The sequence below is a fragment of the Poecilia reticulata genome, chromosome 12 (genome assembly GCF_904066995.2).
Source record: "Poecilia reticulata chromosome 12, P_reticulata-male-v2, whole genome shotgun sequence".
NCBI lineage: Eukaryota > Metazoa > Chordata > Actinopteri > Cyprinodontiformes > Poeciliidae > Poecilia > Poecilia reticulata.
Genome location: NC_088841.1, coordinates 12,247,620 through 12,260,773, shown reverse-complemented (window position 1 = coordinate 12,260,773; position 13,154 = coordinate 12,247,620). Strand labels below are relative to the sequence as shown.

General features: G+C 38.6%; 1 protein-coding gene across 1 annotated transcript; it reads right to left on the bottom strand.

Moving 5' to 3' along the window:
* Positions 1-1,571: 1,571 nt before the first annotated feature.
* Positions 1,572-12,864, bottom strand: nop14 (NOP14 nucleolar protein homolog (yeast)). Its single transcript, XM_008424441.3, has 19 exons — positions 12,682-12,864; positions 11,752-11,934; positions 10,982-11,116; positions 10,551-10,692; positions 10,107-10,258; positions 9,676-9,813; positions 9,460-9,582; positions 9,234-9,365; positions 8,823-9,144; positions 8,570-8,700; positions 8,410-8,495; positions 8,169-8,304; positions 7,170-7,271; positions 6,761-6,914; positions 6,507-6,666; positions 2,329-2,476; positions 2,093-2,211; positions 1,826-1,981; positions 1,572-1,736 (listed from the first exon to the last, which is right to left on the bottom strand). Exons 2-19 carry the CDS (start codon positions 11,932-11,934, stop codon positions 1,640-1,642), a joined length of 2,616 nt encoding a protein of 871 aa, XP_008422663.2. The 5' UTR covers positions 12,682-12,864; the 3' UTR covers positions 1,572-1,639.
* Between the last annotated feature and the right edge of the window lie 290 nt (positions 12,865-13,154).

Here is a 13,154-nt window from a genome sequence, read left to right as displayed (position 1 = left end):
CAAAGAAAACAAAAAACAAAAAAAAAACAAGTTAGGACTCAGAGCAAATATGCCTTAAATTAAAGCATTGCATAAGACATCAAGGAGACAAGAAAGGGTGTTTCTCTGAGCAGGATTTCCTGAGAAGCTAAAGGTGGTGACCTCTGGCCTCCACTTCTCCACATGCTGCCGTATCCTTGAGGACGACGCTGCTGTCTCTCCAGCTGACAGGTAAACACCTGCGTGCTGGTCTGCGTTTGGGGGACAGAGTAAACAAAAGAGGCAGATTGCAGGACCCAGATTGGTTTCATTCACTGTAAAGTAGCTTTTGGGTTTTCTTCAGTTAAGGTTAGAAAATGGAGAACACATACACCCCGGATTCATGTCAAGAGAAGTATTGTTATGTCTCTAACGAGAGAGAAATAAATAAACGGTTCTATATAAAACAGATTTTATATTTACAGTGATGTACACTAGAAACGAGGATGCTTCTCAGCTTCTATCAGTCTGAACTTAAATCATCCAGCTGGATCAACAGGCTGTTTAGTTGACAGTTATCAGACAGAAAATAAAGTCTTGAGAACGGGGTTGTAAACACGTGGCAAGGGTCATCAGTCCGGGACTTGAACCTGTAACGGCTGCACTGAGAACACACGGGATCGTGCTTTGCTAAATAAGCTATTGTAACCAGAAAATTAAACTTACATTTTTTACAAGGTCAGGCAGATGTCAGTGCAGCTTCACACTCATCATCTTGTGAGAAAGCAGCACAAAACCAGTGAGTCAGACTATCCCCCTGACAGCAGCAACATGCGTTAAAGTGTAATGCAAAACTAAAAAGCTGTTTCATTAATGATACCAACAGATCTCTGTTTTGTTGCCAAACCAGTCAATCAGTCTGGATTTGATCATGACTCGTACATTTTCATAGAAAGAAAAAGCCACCATAACATGCCAAAACCTCGTTCCATGTTATTTTCATACATGTCATCTGCTGTGTCCTGGTACATTCACGCCATCCAAAGGATGACTGTGGTTGTTGTTGTTCACCAGCTGAGTCACAGCTTTGCTATAACAACATATTCAACCAGCAACCAAAGAACGTGCATAACCATCAAATCACTATGCATTTTCCCTTCACAACAAGACATCTCTCCGGAGATAGACCACCTAGAAGACATCAACTCATGTTTTAAAATGTTGGGCTTCTGTGAGACGGATTTAGTTTTGAGTAAGCCTAATGTTCTACGAGATTATTTGAATTTCTCTGCAGTGAGAAATTCAACATCATAAATTGACAATCATTACCTTTGTGAAACGTGACGGTCGACACACATTCATGACAAATTATGGAGTTTTATCAATTTTTACTGCCCCTATTCGCCAAGAGCATTTGAACAGAAATGCAGTAAAGCAGCTGTGTCAATTATTTTATGAATTTGAGCTTATTCTTATGTGTTCTTTGTTGACAGAAAAGCAACAATACTTCTTATCAAATGACCGGCATGAAAAAGTATGGTGACTCTTAATGAAAATCATGACTGTCAATCAGCACAAAATGTTTTTGTGAAGACGGAAAATTAAAAGATTCCTTAAAGTTCAACAAAATGTTTATTCCACAAATATGAAACGCACAAGATTAAGACTATGATTCTGGATTTCACTTTCTCTTCTTCCTTTTCAGAGCTTTCCATTCTCCCTCCTGAGTGGCTAAACTGCCAAGCAGCTCCTTGACCTTCCTCTTTCTTTCTGCATCCCTGAAACACACAACATATGTAAACGTGTTAAAGGTGTTGCAGTGGTTTGGTTCACATTCGCGCACACGAACGACGAGTTTCATCCGTACCTGTTCATGACCTCGCTGAGCTTTTCTCTGGCCAGGAAACGAGAGTCCTTCCTGATCTCCCTCAGAGCTCCCTTGAACTCCTTTTTGTACTTGTGCTTTAGTCGCTCCTTCTCTCTCTCCTCTCTGGTGCTGCCGCGCTTCTTTCCATAGTCCAAGCTGTTAAAAAAGATAAATTAAATCAAAAGAAAAGCAGATGAATTTATATTTACCATTTGTTTATTGTTAAACAATAGGATTCAGAAGGAAGAAGTCTCTCTTGACCCTTACACTTCCACAATCTTTGGTGTAAACAATTTCAGGGGAATCGGCTTCTTCTTCTCGAAAACTAGCCGAGTGTGAGTCACAGAGGCGCTGCTGATAGCTTCCAAGATCTCGCTGTGAAGCTCCTGCAGCAAAACAACAAACACTGTAATTAACTGACAATACATGTACACAAAAGACAAGGACACAGAGAGAAAAAGCTGCAGGGAAACTTTGCTTCATTAAATCAACGTGCTTCTAACCTGTAAAGGACTGGGTAACATTTGTGAGGAAAGATGCTTGGAAAGAAGCGTTCTGATTGGCTGGAAGATGCACGTGAAGGAGGTGAGATCTTTGTAGAGCAGGCAACATCTCTTCACCAGGTCCAGGCAAATAGACAAGCAATTCAACCTGTAAAAAAAAAGACAAAAAAAGAAAAGATATACAGTAAGGTTTCAGGCAATATGACCCGTCCACCTACATTTTTTATTTTTTATTTTTTACCCTTGGAAAAAAGGAAGAAACACTTGGTAACCGTCATGTGGTTACATTCAAATATGTAAAGAGATATTTACATATTCAACGTTTCTACAGGACGGTTGCCAAGTGTTTTTTCCTTTTTGCCAAGGGCAAAAAAAATATACAAAATTGCATACACTTTCTATTGTTAGGTGTCTGTTAACAATAGGAGGTACATGTATGTTTTCATCTGACATGAAAACGTTTTATCCGCCACTCTCACATCCTTCTGACAAGTCAAACCCAGTAAAAAAATAACTGTATGTATGGCAAATTTAGAAGTTACTCAATCTTTTATATCAATTTAACATTTCAAAAAAACCTTCAAACTTATATAGTTTTGGAAATTGCAACTACAAAGATTTAAACAAAGACATTGCCTATTAATCCTGTACACATGGAGATGAGCACAGAATATTCTAGTAAACTATTAAGAAAGAGTTTGCGTCCACAACAAGTTGAAGGACGACAGAAAATTGTGCACTAGGTATGCCGGGCCAATAGGTGATGCTGTAACATTTCCATAGAACCGCCCAAATAAAAATAAAAAAAGCAGAACAGCCGTGTTGCCAGGTTTCTGTTCAAATGGGCTTTGTTTCAGCACTGTAGACTGGAAAACAGCCAGTTTGGGCAGGCTGTTAAAATGTATATTGCTTTTCACAACATTTGACAGGATTTTAGAAAGTTCAGAAAAAAATTTCTTGGAAATAGCTGCAATTGTGCGGCAAGAAAAGCACAGTCCATGTACGTTTTAATAAAATGTGTTCCTGAACTTGTATTACTCATTCATTTGAAAATGTGTAGAATCTGTTGAACGTGACATCATCAATGATTAGGAGTCTTTGGTTAATCAAGTGTCACTACTTATTCGTATAGTAAAAAAAAACTTCATGATTTAAAATGACGTAAAATGTAAAATATATATAATATATGAAAAAAAAGAAGATATATATAGATTTTGTCTGTCTGGATCTGGAAGCCCCACAGGATCTTAGCTCAGTCATTCTCCACCACCTTCGGGGGTGTTCCCCACTTTGATCTCGGGGCTTTCAGTCCATAGTCTACACAGATGTTCCTGTACTCTATGCCCGCCACTTGATTATGTTGTTCCATGTATGCTTTCCCTGCCAGCATCTTGCACCCTGCTGGTATGTGCTGGACTGTCTCAGGGGCCTCCTTGCCCAACCTACACCTTGGGTCTTGTCTGGTGTGGTAGATCTGAACCTCTATTGCTCTGGTGTTTAGGGCCTGTTCCTGTGCAGCCATATATATATATATATATATATGAACTTCATATGTGCATAAAATCATTTAATATAAATGTAGAATAAAAATAAGTAGTTTTCCACAATGGACAAGCATATTCATGCATTGGCTGTATGAATATTTCTGTATAATTTCAGTACTGTGTACTGAAATACAGTACTGCATCTTCATCATTATTTGTTTAGAGACAATTTAACCTTCATACAGAGCACACTCACTGACTTATTATTTAATCACTCCTAAAAAAACGACTACAGTCGCCGTCCTTTGCAAACACAGCAGCTGGTGAGCATGTGTCTGAATAGCCAAAAGGAATGCAGAAATTAGAAAATAACTGGGCACTGAGGTGTGAGGACATGCAGAAATACATTCGCACGGTGTGAAGGAGATCGATGCTTTCTCTGTCTTCGACTGAACGTGTGAATCATTTTACAGGAAAAAACTGGAAACATGTTTATTGATTACATTTACATGTTTTGACTTACACAGAAATGCTTAAACACAGAACAGTTTTATTGTAAATGATTAAAATATTTATTTTTTTGATCTAGTTCACATTTTATGTCCTTAATCTATATAAACAAAAAAAAAAACGGTTTCAGAAATATGTTTTTTTTTCTATTATTTCAAAGCCTGAATCATTTTTGAGCATCCAATTTAATGTTTCTGACTAATATTTATTGCTGGGTACAAATAAAAATGCCCACTCTCTCAAAGGGTGCATGAACGTACTCCACCGAAGCCTGTTTGCAAGCTTTGCTTTGTGCCCACACACCAGCTGCTGTGTGAAAAGCACGCCTGTGACTCACACTTGCACGAGGGGACGCTCTGAGCCACAACGTGTGTGCTGGTAAACACAAGCATGGTGGTCTATCTTAGGCTTTCACATCCACACTGTGTCAATGAAAGTCGCTATTTGGATCAATACAGAGAAAACACGCAGACTCAATCAACAGCTGGTTGAAGGAAGGTGGGTGAATGTTTGTCCTGACAGAAACAGAACAAATATGTATTTTTGTACTATAATTACAGTCTTGTTTCAGTCTCAGTTTTTATCTTCCATTACATCATTTCATTTCTGTTCTCCTGATAATGTGAAACTCTGACACAGACACGTCTGACTGCTCTGTTTAGACTTTTTCATTATTTGCATACTTTAATCAATTACTTGCACAGATTATAAAATGACCAATGGTAACCCTGACCTGTTACCAGTGGTGTTCCACACAGGCCTGTCCTCAGCTCCCTTTTTTGTTTTCCCCATATGTAATCTCGTCTCCGTGGTTCTGATTTGACTTTGCCTCTCTCTGCCTTATTTGATTGATCAGAGAAAAAAAAAATACTTTTTTTTTTTAATGACCCCAAATCTTGATCACAGTTAATAGATCATTGGCTCGTTCATCACATCATAACAGTAATTTACATGTAAGTATTGATAACACATTTTCTTTTGCAATATTCTGACTCATTCTGCTTGCCTTTACTTAAGCCTCATCATCTGTCTTCATCAGTATTTCCCTCCAAACAGAGCAACCACTCTAAAAGCTCTTAGATTTCTCATTTTGGTTCTTGCCGCTCCATTCACTAAGATTTACGTTAAGTGTGTAGTCTGCCGAGGCACCAAAACCTTCCTCAACCTTCTTTGATCAAAATACAAACAGGATATTTGGTGATACAGATTTCTCAAAATGCCCACCATCTCTCAGGACACATCATGCATGTCCTGACTGACTTTTTTGCTATTAAACTTCAAATGTAAACTAAATAGTCTAATGAATCAGAAAAAAAGGGAAAGCAGTGTCAAAATAGCAGTGCTAGCTACAATTTAGCTACCACTGCTTTAGCCATGCTCTGGATCTTCTTTTAAATATGTCATTATTGTGGTTGTTACTGCCACCTAGTGTCTTGACATAGCTATTACAGCCCTTGTACATTTTTTTTTCCAAAGACGAGGAGAAAAACACCGTTTGAATGATAATTTTTAGCTTAAAGCCTTTAAAGCTTGCGCCTTCACACTTATCTCAAGTCTTCAGACATAGCACTCCATTCTGAACTTTGCTTTTATTTTTCCTCTTGATCACACCATGTGAAATCTTTCAAACACATTGCTCCCTGGCTCTGTAATTCAATCCCTCTTTCTATTTGTACCGTAGTTTCTTTCCCTTCATTCAAAACTCACCTTTTTGATTGGCTTATTCCCAGTCTTTACATTCATCAAACGTGCTAAACCTAATTGTATTGTATGTGTTTTATCTATAAAAGTGTATTTGTTGAATTAGTTTGTTCTGAATGAATGTTTTCTTAAAGGCAACTCTGCCCTCGAAACAACCTATATCTGAACATCAACCTTTTTTACATACTTATCCTTATCTGGATATTTAAATTCTTACCAACATTTTTCTGGTTGTGTTGTTGCTAACAGAAGTCATAAAATGTTCAAAGTGATTGCATCGAGAGAAAAAAAGTCAAATACGTGGTAGTAGCTAAACATCAATACCAAGGAAATGCGACATTTCGCTAATGTCAGCTACCATCTTTCTTTAAAATTTGACTGATTTATTAAAGGAGATGTCAAACTACTAGATATAAGCTGTCAACCTTAAAACAACTTGTCAACCTTAAAACAACTTAACACACAAAGTGCTTTAAGTCTTACCTGTAGTGATCTTTGTTCAAATCACTTTTGAGTTCCAGCTGCTGGGTAGCGGACAGCGGGAGGTTTTCCTTGCTCCAGCTGCTGCAGGACTCCGAGTTAGATAACACAAGCAGATCACTGTACTTCCCCGACAGCCTGAAGGGGGGCACCACCATGCAACCTGAAGCAAATAGGCAAAATATGTCAGATCTGCTTCACCTCAAAACAAAACTTGCAAAGGTGAACCAATAGAAGCTTTAACAATGTGAACATACCTGTAGAGGCCTTGTCCTGCACAGCCAGATGTAAAGTTCCACTCAGGAAGTTGATGAGCTCCGGCAGGAAGCGCTTAGAAAATGAGACGTACTCCACGGCCAGACAGCACAGCACTAAACCTGATGTTAGGTCTTGTAATGATCTCACCGGACACTAAAAACACAAAATACACACAGACTGAAAGAGGTTAAATATTTGTTGCAGACAATAAGCATCTTGGTGGGAGAATAAAAAAGATCCAGTAGAACTATTGGTTTAGAAAATGTAAAATATGTTTCAGCTCTATACGTGGAGAATTTCTTCTGGTCTAAACAAATGAAGCTGAAATTTTAGTTACAATTTTACATATGATAAAAAAATGAATAAAAAAAAATCTGGAAAAAAAAATCCAGATGCAAATTGCCTTACCTTAGTAAGGGTCTGGCTGATAAAAAGCAGGGCAGGAGTTGTGACAGGATGCCGGAAGTCTGAGGTTGGGAACAGCAATGCTGTCACTTTGAGGTAAACGAGCTAAAAAAAAATACAAAACACAAACGAGCTTTGACATGGTCTGGTGGAACCACTGGAGATCAGTTTATTATTATTATTATTATTATTGCTTTGTAACTCTAGTTTTGCATAACTTTCAAAGACGGTTTGGATTCAAAGTTTTGTTTAAAAAATTACTTTTCTTGCAACCGTGCAGATGAAGGAGAGCAGCAGAGCTAATTGATGAGCAAGAACACACACACATCTTTTTAGTTTCTGAAACATTCATACTCGTACTCGAGTTTTTATTTTCACCCATTAACTGTGGCTTTTAGAAAACTACAACCATTATAGTTAAACCTTTGAAATACTACAAACAAACAAACAAACATGTTTAACAGCCAGCAAAATCCCACTAACAACCATTAGTCACAGATTACATTTAAATTATCTGTATGGAAGTGATCTTAGGAAAAAAAAAGGTATCTTTTTGTCCAACCATCACAAACATAAACACATGGATAATCTCTAATGAGATTTCAGTAGTTGTTTGCTTCTGCTGAAAAGGAGCTTTTCATCAACAAACAATTCATCTGGTTTCTGTGAAATACAGAGTATAAATATGTAGAAAAGCAGCTCGTGTTTTAACTCCAGTATAGTGGAAGATCTGTGATGCTGTGGGTCTTTGTTTCCCCATAGCATGGTAACATGGAAATTCATGGCACCATAAACACTGCATATACGGTCCATTGGAAAGAAGTTAGCATTGGGTTTTTTCCAAGACGATTACGATCTAAAACATGTTGCCAAGTAAAGCAGCTTCCATGGCTGTTATGATCCAAAGACCATAATCTTGTAAAAAAAAAAAAAACTGTCAGAAGCTCAAGAAAAAGCATAAGGGAGGAAGAGGAAGTCAATTTTCTAGTTAATAATTCATACCATGTCTAACGTGGGAAAAGCAACATGACCTTTGACCTCAACTGCCTCCTCCATGCTGTGAGCGGCGTCTCTGAGGATGCTCTGCATCGACTTGCCAGCTGCTTCGGGAAACATCTGACACAAAGCGTACAGCTCCCTTCAGAAAATAAAGAAGAAAATGTGAACAAATCTATTGTTTTTTTCCCCTACATTTTAAGCCTAAGATGTAAAGTAGGGAAAGAAAGTCACTTTCTGAACTCACGGAATGAGTTTATCTACGGTGCCAAGCTCTGGTGGACTCCTTGTAGCCAACTCTCCCATGTACTCCATTAGAAAGCCCACAAGTTTCTGAGAACAACAAAACAAACAACTTAAGTTCACGCAAATGTCACTTGGATGAATCGTGCGTTTTGGTGGCGTACCTGCAGCTTGAGCTTGTTGCCTGCGGCCAAGCTAGGGTGGTTGCACTTCTGAGTCCTGGCCACGATGAGGCGCTGGTTGTCGGGTGTGTGACCGTGAAGCAAATCTTTCAGGTCTTCGTAGCTTTCGGGAGCTAAAAGAAGAGAGAGACATTTTTAAACTGTTTTGGAGAAGAGGAAATCTTGATGAAGGCCTCAACGTGCCCGTGTACATTTTGCGATTGAAAATAATCTCTAGCAGAGTGAGAGCAGTCACCGGCGAATGTGTACGGGAGCTCTGCTTTGGCTGCCTCCTGCCGGGCCTTCAGCTCCTCTCTGCTCAGAGACTGCGGCTGCTGCCTGGGACTGCTCGCTTCCTCTTCCTCGTCGTTCTCCTCGTTCTCACTTTCCTGCTCAGATTCAAGGTCAGAGTGACCGTCTTCGTCTTCGCCGCTGCCCTCCTCTTCCTCTTCTTCCACATCATTCTCATCATCATCCTCTTCGTTTTCGCCCTCTGCCTCCGAACCCTCTTCCTCTCCGCTCTCTCCCTCCTCTTCCTTGGCGTCTTCAGTCTCTTCCTCAATGTTCCATTTTCCGTCCTTTCGGAAAGAAAATAACATTTATTTTAAAATATTAAAATATATATATATATTTTAAAGCCCACCCCTGTTGTTTTGAACTGAGATACCTGATAAGAGAGAGTTTTCTTGTCATGCTTGTCCAAGACAAAGCCGTCGTTGAGGTCGTCGGCGGACATGTGGACTTGACTCTGCACACCGTCCCCGCCTTCATCTCCCATCATCCTCCTCAGACGGTCAGCCTGAAGAAACGTAAAGCAGATTACAAACCCGTCGCACAAAAAAGGTGCAAAAACAAAAAGCAGCGATGACAGCTACGGCTTTTGCTGCAGCCACCTCCAGTTTCTGCAGTTTCTCCTTCTCCTCCTTGGCCAGCTCCTCTGGGGTCTTCATCTTCTCCGAGGGTTGGGCCTTCATCTCGAAGCCGAGCTCTCGGACCATCATGTCGTACTCCTCCGGCTGGTAAACCCGAAAAGGAAGCAGAGATCAGAGGAGGACAAGGTGTGAGACAGAAACCTTGTGGGTTTTTTTTTTTTTTTTTTAAATCTATACCTTTGCTTTCTCCTCCGGTTTGTCGACGTGTTCGGCTTTGGGAATTTTCTTCACCATCAGAGCCTGAATGCTTTTCCAATCCTGATCCAGCTTCTCCGTCAGCTCCTGGGCCTCCTCCTTCTGCACCTGACGCTCCCTCTGTGATGAGCAGATGTCTGCATCATTTTCCAGGCTTCTCCAATCTCACATTTCCAGAGTTCTCTATGCATTGCAGCAATGTTTCAAACATACACTTAAAAGGGATACAAGGTTAACTAAATGAAAGAAATGAATGCATGGACAAATAACTTCTCTGTAGCAACGCTGTGTTGAACATAAACACCAGAAGAAAATAAAATAACTGCAATCATTAGTTGGAAAAAAAAAAATGTTATTTTGCCTAACAATTAATCACGTGCTGTTCTATCAGCATGTCTGTGGAGTCGGTTCACCTTCTCCTGCTTGGACTTCTGGATGAGCTCCTCAATCAGTTCCTGTCTGGATTTGGTCTTCTGACCCCCCTGCTCGTCCTCCTGGTCCCCCCCGGATGTTTTCTTCCTCAGCAGACCCCCTCCGCCTCCAAAATGGGAGGCGGTCAGCTCAGCTGCGCGACAAAATAAAACGCCTTTAGTAACAAATCGACGACATGACTCGCACGCGATAATTAGATGATGGGAATTTTCAAATGAGGCCAATTTACATCAGTAAATACAAAGAAAAACAAACGAGAAGAGAAAAAAAGACCTGCATGCTTGTAATGTTTAATGTTTCCATTATGCAACGCAATTTGAATTGATTTGTTGCTGAAAATGCGGCACACAAATAAACCTTCCTTTCATGAACATTCCATGAACTACATAGCATTTTTTCTAAATGTGTCTGTGGTTCGGACTCACCTGATAAAAGGCCCTTCTCCTCTGATTCATCATCGCTACCAACAGTGTCATTAAATTTCTCAATTTCGGCCAACGACTGGCCGTAATGAGTCAGTTCTTCCTCCTCATTCAGGTTGTAGACGTCTCTCTTTCCATGGGCACGCTAAAACCCAAACACCAATGGAAAGAAACATGTCAAGAGTAGGTGAAGGCAGCATTGGAGAAAGTGTCAAGCTGTTGTAGCTGTACGCGGTTCAATAAAAGCATTGTTAAATATGTCTTATTTCTTAAATCTTCAATCATCCAGACAACAAAGACCAAACAAAATGATAAGATTTAGTGCCAATATACAATAAGCATTTATGCTGTAAAGAAATAATTATTCTTACTTTCTGCGCCAAGTCAATAAAAAGGAATCAAATCCAACCCAGATCAATGAAGAAGTCACCAACCTGTCTTTCAATGGCGAACCTTTGAAGGATTTTGTCTTCTGGAGCCATTTTGGCATCATATTCTCCAAGGCGTCGGTCGATAAATTTGTTAGACTTGTTTTTCTGTTTGTATTCCTTCAAGAGCGTTTCTTTTCGCTGTAGACAAAAAAAAAAAGAAGAAAAAGAGTTTAAAAAATATCTATATATATCCTTATTGTTGAATATTTCAATCTACTATCTACTTTTTAATCATTGGTTTGTAATTTTATTTGCTTCAAAAGTCCTCTCTCAAAACAGTGTTAAATCGACTGTGTGTATGTAAATCCACACCCAACTTTGTACATTTTTTATTTGTTTAAAAAACAGAAAATTCTTAAACCATGCACCATTTTTCATTGGCATTATAAAAATGTTCTTCTGGTTTGCTCTAAATGTTGCATCATGTATAACACTGAAAAAAATACAAAATTTAAAAAAATAAAAAACTTGTACTTTCCAGAATTAATGGATAATCTGTCAAGTTTGAAAAGAGAAGTGAAAGACTAAGCAGCAACAAACAGATTACGGTAAATGTAAATAAAAAGTTTGTGGCATCAATTTTTCTTTTCAAATATGTTTCTAACAAAATAAACAACTATATCTTTAATATAAAAACATGTTACAAAATTCCTCTTATGAAAACATGGAAAAATTTAAATGTAAATTATTACACAACATAAAAGAGCAAATCATAAATGAAAGCAAACAGGCTGTAAAAGTTAAAGAAGCCAGATAGTTGAGCTGTTTCTCACCTTATTGATAGCTTTGGAGCGGGATACTCCAGGCAGACCCACGTCGTGTTTGCCTTTCCTCCCCAGAACATCAAACTTCTTTCTGTTAATTTTCACCTCAAAAGGGTTGTTTTTGATCTCAGTGGCTGCTTTGGCTTTACGGACCTTGTCCGCAAGGTTCTTCTTTTTAGGAGCCTTCCCCATCTGTTGTGGAGAACAAACAGATAATCACGCATCAATCACTGACTTGCCATATAACAGAGTCCGTAAACATTTTCCTCAGTAAACCCAGCAATTCCCTACACTTTCTAAGTTCTATGTCTTTTCTTTTATTGCCCGGTTTTCAAATACAAGCACACCAGTTAAAGGCAGATATTCTTAGACCAGTTAGACTAATCCTGGATTCTGCAGAAAAGACCACAAAGTGAGGAAGGAAATAAAAGACATATGACAGACAAATAAAAAAGGATGGACGGATAAAACTTTAACAGAATGCGACATATGTAGATACAGGAAAAACAATGTTTTTTTTTTTGTTTTGTTTTTTTACATATTCTGACATACTTATCCGGATCTCGGAAACTTACATCGTATAAGCCTTTTCTGACCTGACCACCAATAATGAACTCTGTTTTTGTGCTTCCTTCCACAGTTAATGTGTTAGTTTTTAAATAAACCTTAAGTGAAAAGACCCTTACCTTTCTTTTCATTCCTTTATATAAAGTTAACAACACACTTATCAACTTCAGTTCATAATGTCAATGTGGCAAGTTATTGACGAGATTAAACATTAAATCACATGATATGTTAAACTAAAACACCCCTTAGGGAAAACTACTGATGTGTATAAAGACGTTAATAAACAAGAGGAAAAAGAAGTGTTATTTTCAGCACTGACCGTCAACAACTTGTAAACATACGAAAAGTTCTCAGACAGAAAGACATGTTTACCTTAAGGCCACAGCGAGGAGTCGAGTTATTAAACTCAAGTGGATAAAGAAATCAAACAACGACTGTAGACAGTTTCATATATAATTGTTTGTATCCACGTTTCTTCACCAGGTTTCCATTTTCCAGCGTGCAGAAAGGTCACAATGTCGATAGTACTTCCTGTGGTATGTTTCCCACAGCGCCCCTAGTGTCAGAAGCACGTCTCTACGTCTATTATTTTTTCTTTAGTAGAACAGTAAAACTTTATAATGCACATGGACATTTTCACCCTCTGGTAAACTCATTTGGAGGCTTCCTTCTTTTCTTATCCTGAAAGGAAATAACAATTCACCTTTTAGGTTTATTTAGATCGCATGCCAAGTATATTGCTGTACTAGTGAGGCAACCAAATTTATATTGTTTCAATTTTTGATTTGTTTAAATATACATACTAATCTTTTTCTTTTGGGACTAAATAAAAAAAACTAACTTAA

Coding starts and splice junctions, on each gene's coding strand:
- nop14 (XM_008424441.3), bottom strand. CDS start 11,934: ATGGGGAAGGCTCCTAAAAAGAAGAACCTTGCGGACAAGGTCCGTAAA. Junction 9,583..9,675: donor AACCGGAGGAGAAAGCAAAG/GTATAGATTTAA, acceptor CGGGTTTACCAG/CCGGAGGAGTACGACATGAT. Junction 8,496..8,569: donor GCAACAAGCTCAAGCTGCAG/GTACGCCACCAA, acceptor TGTTGTTCTCAG/AAACTTGTGGGCTTTCTAAT.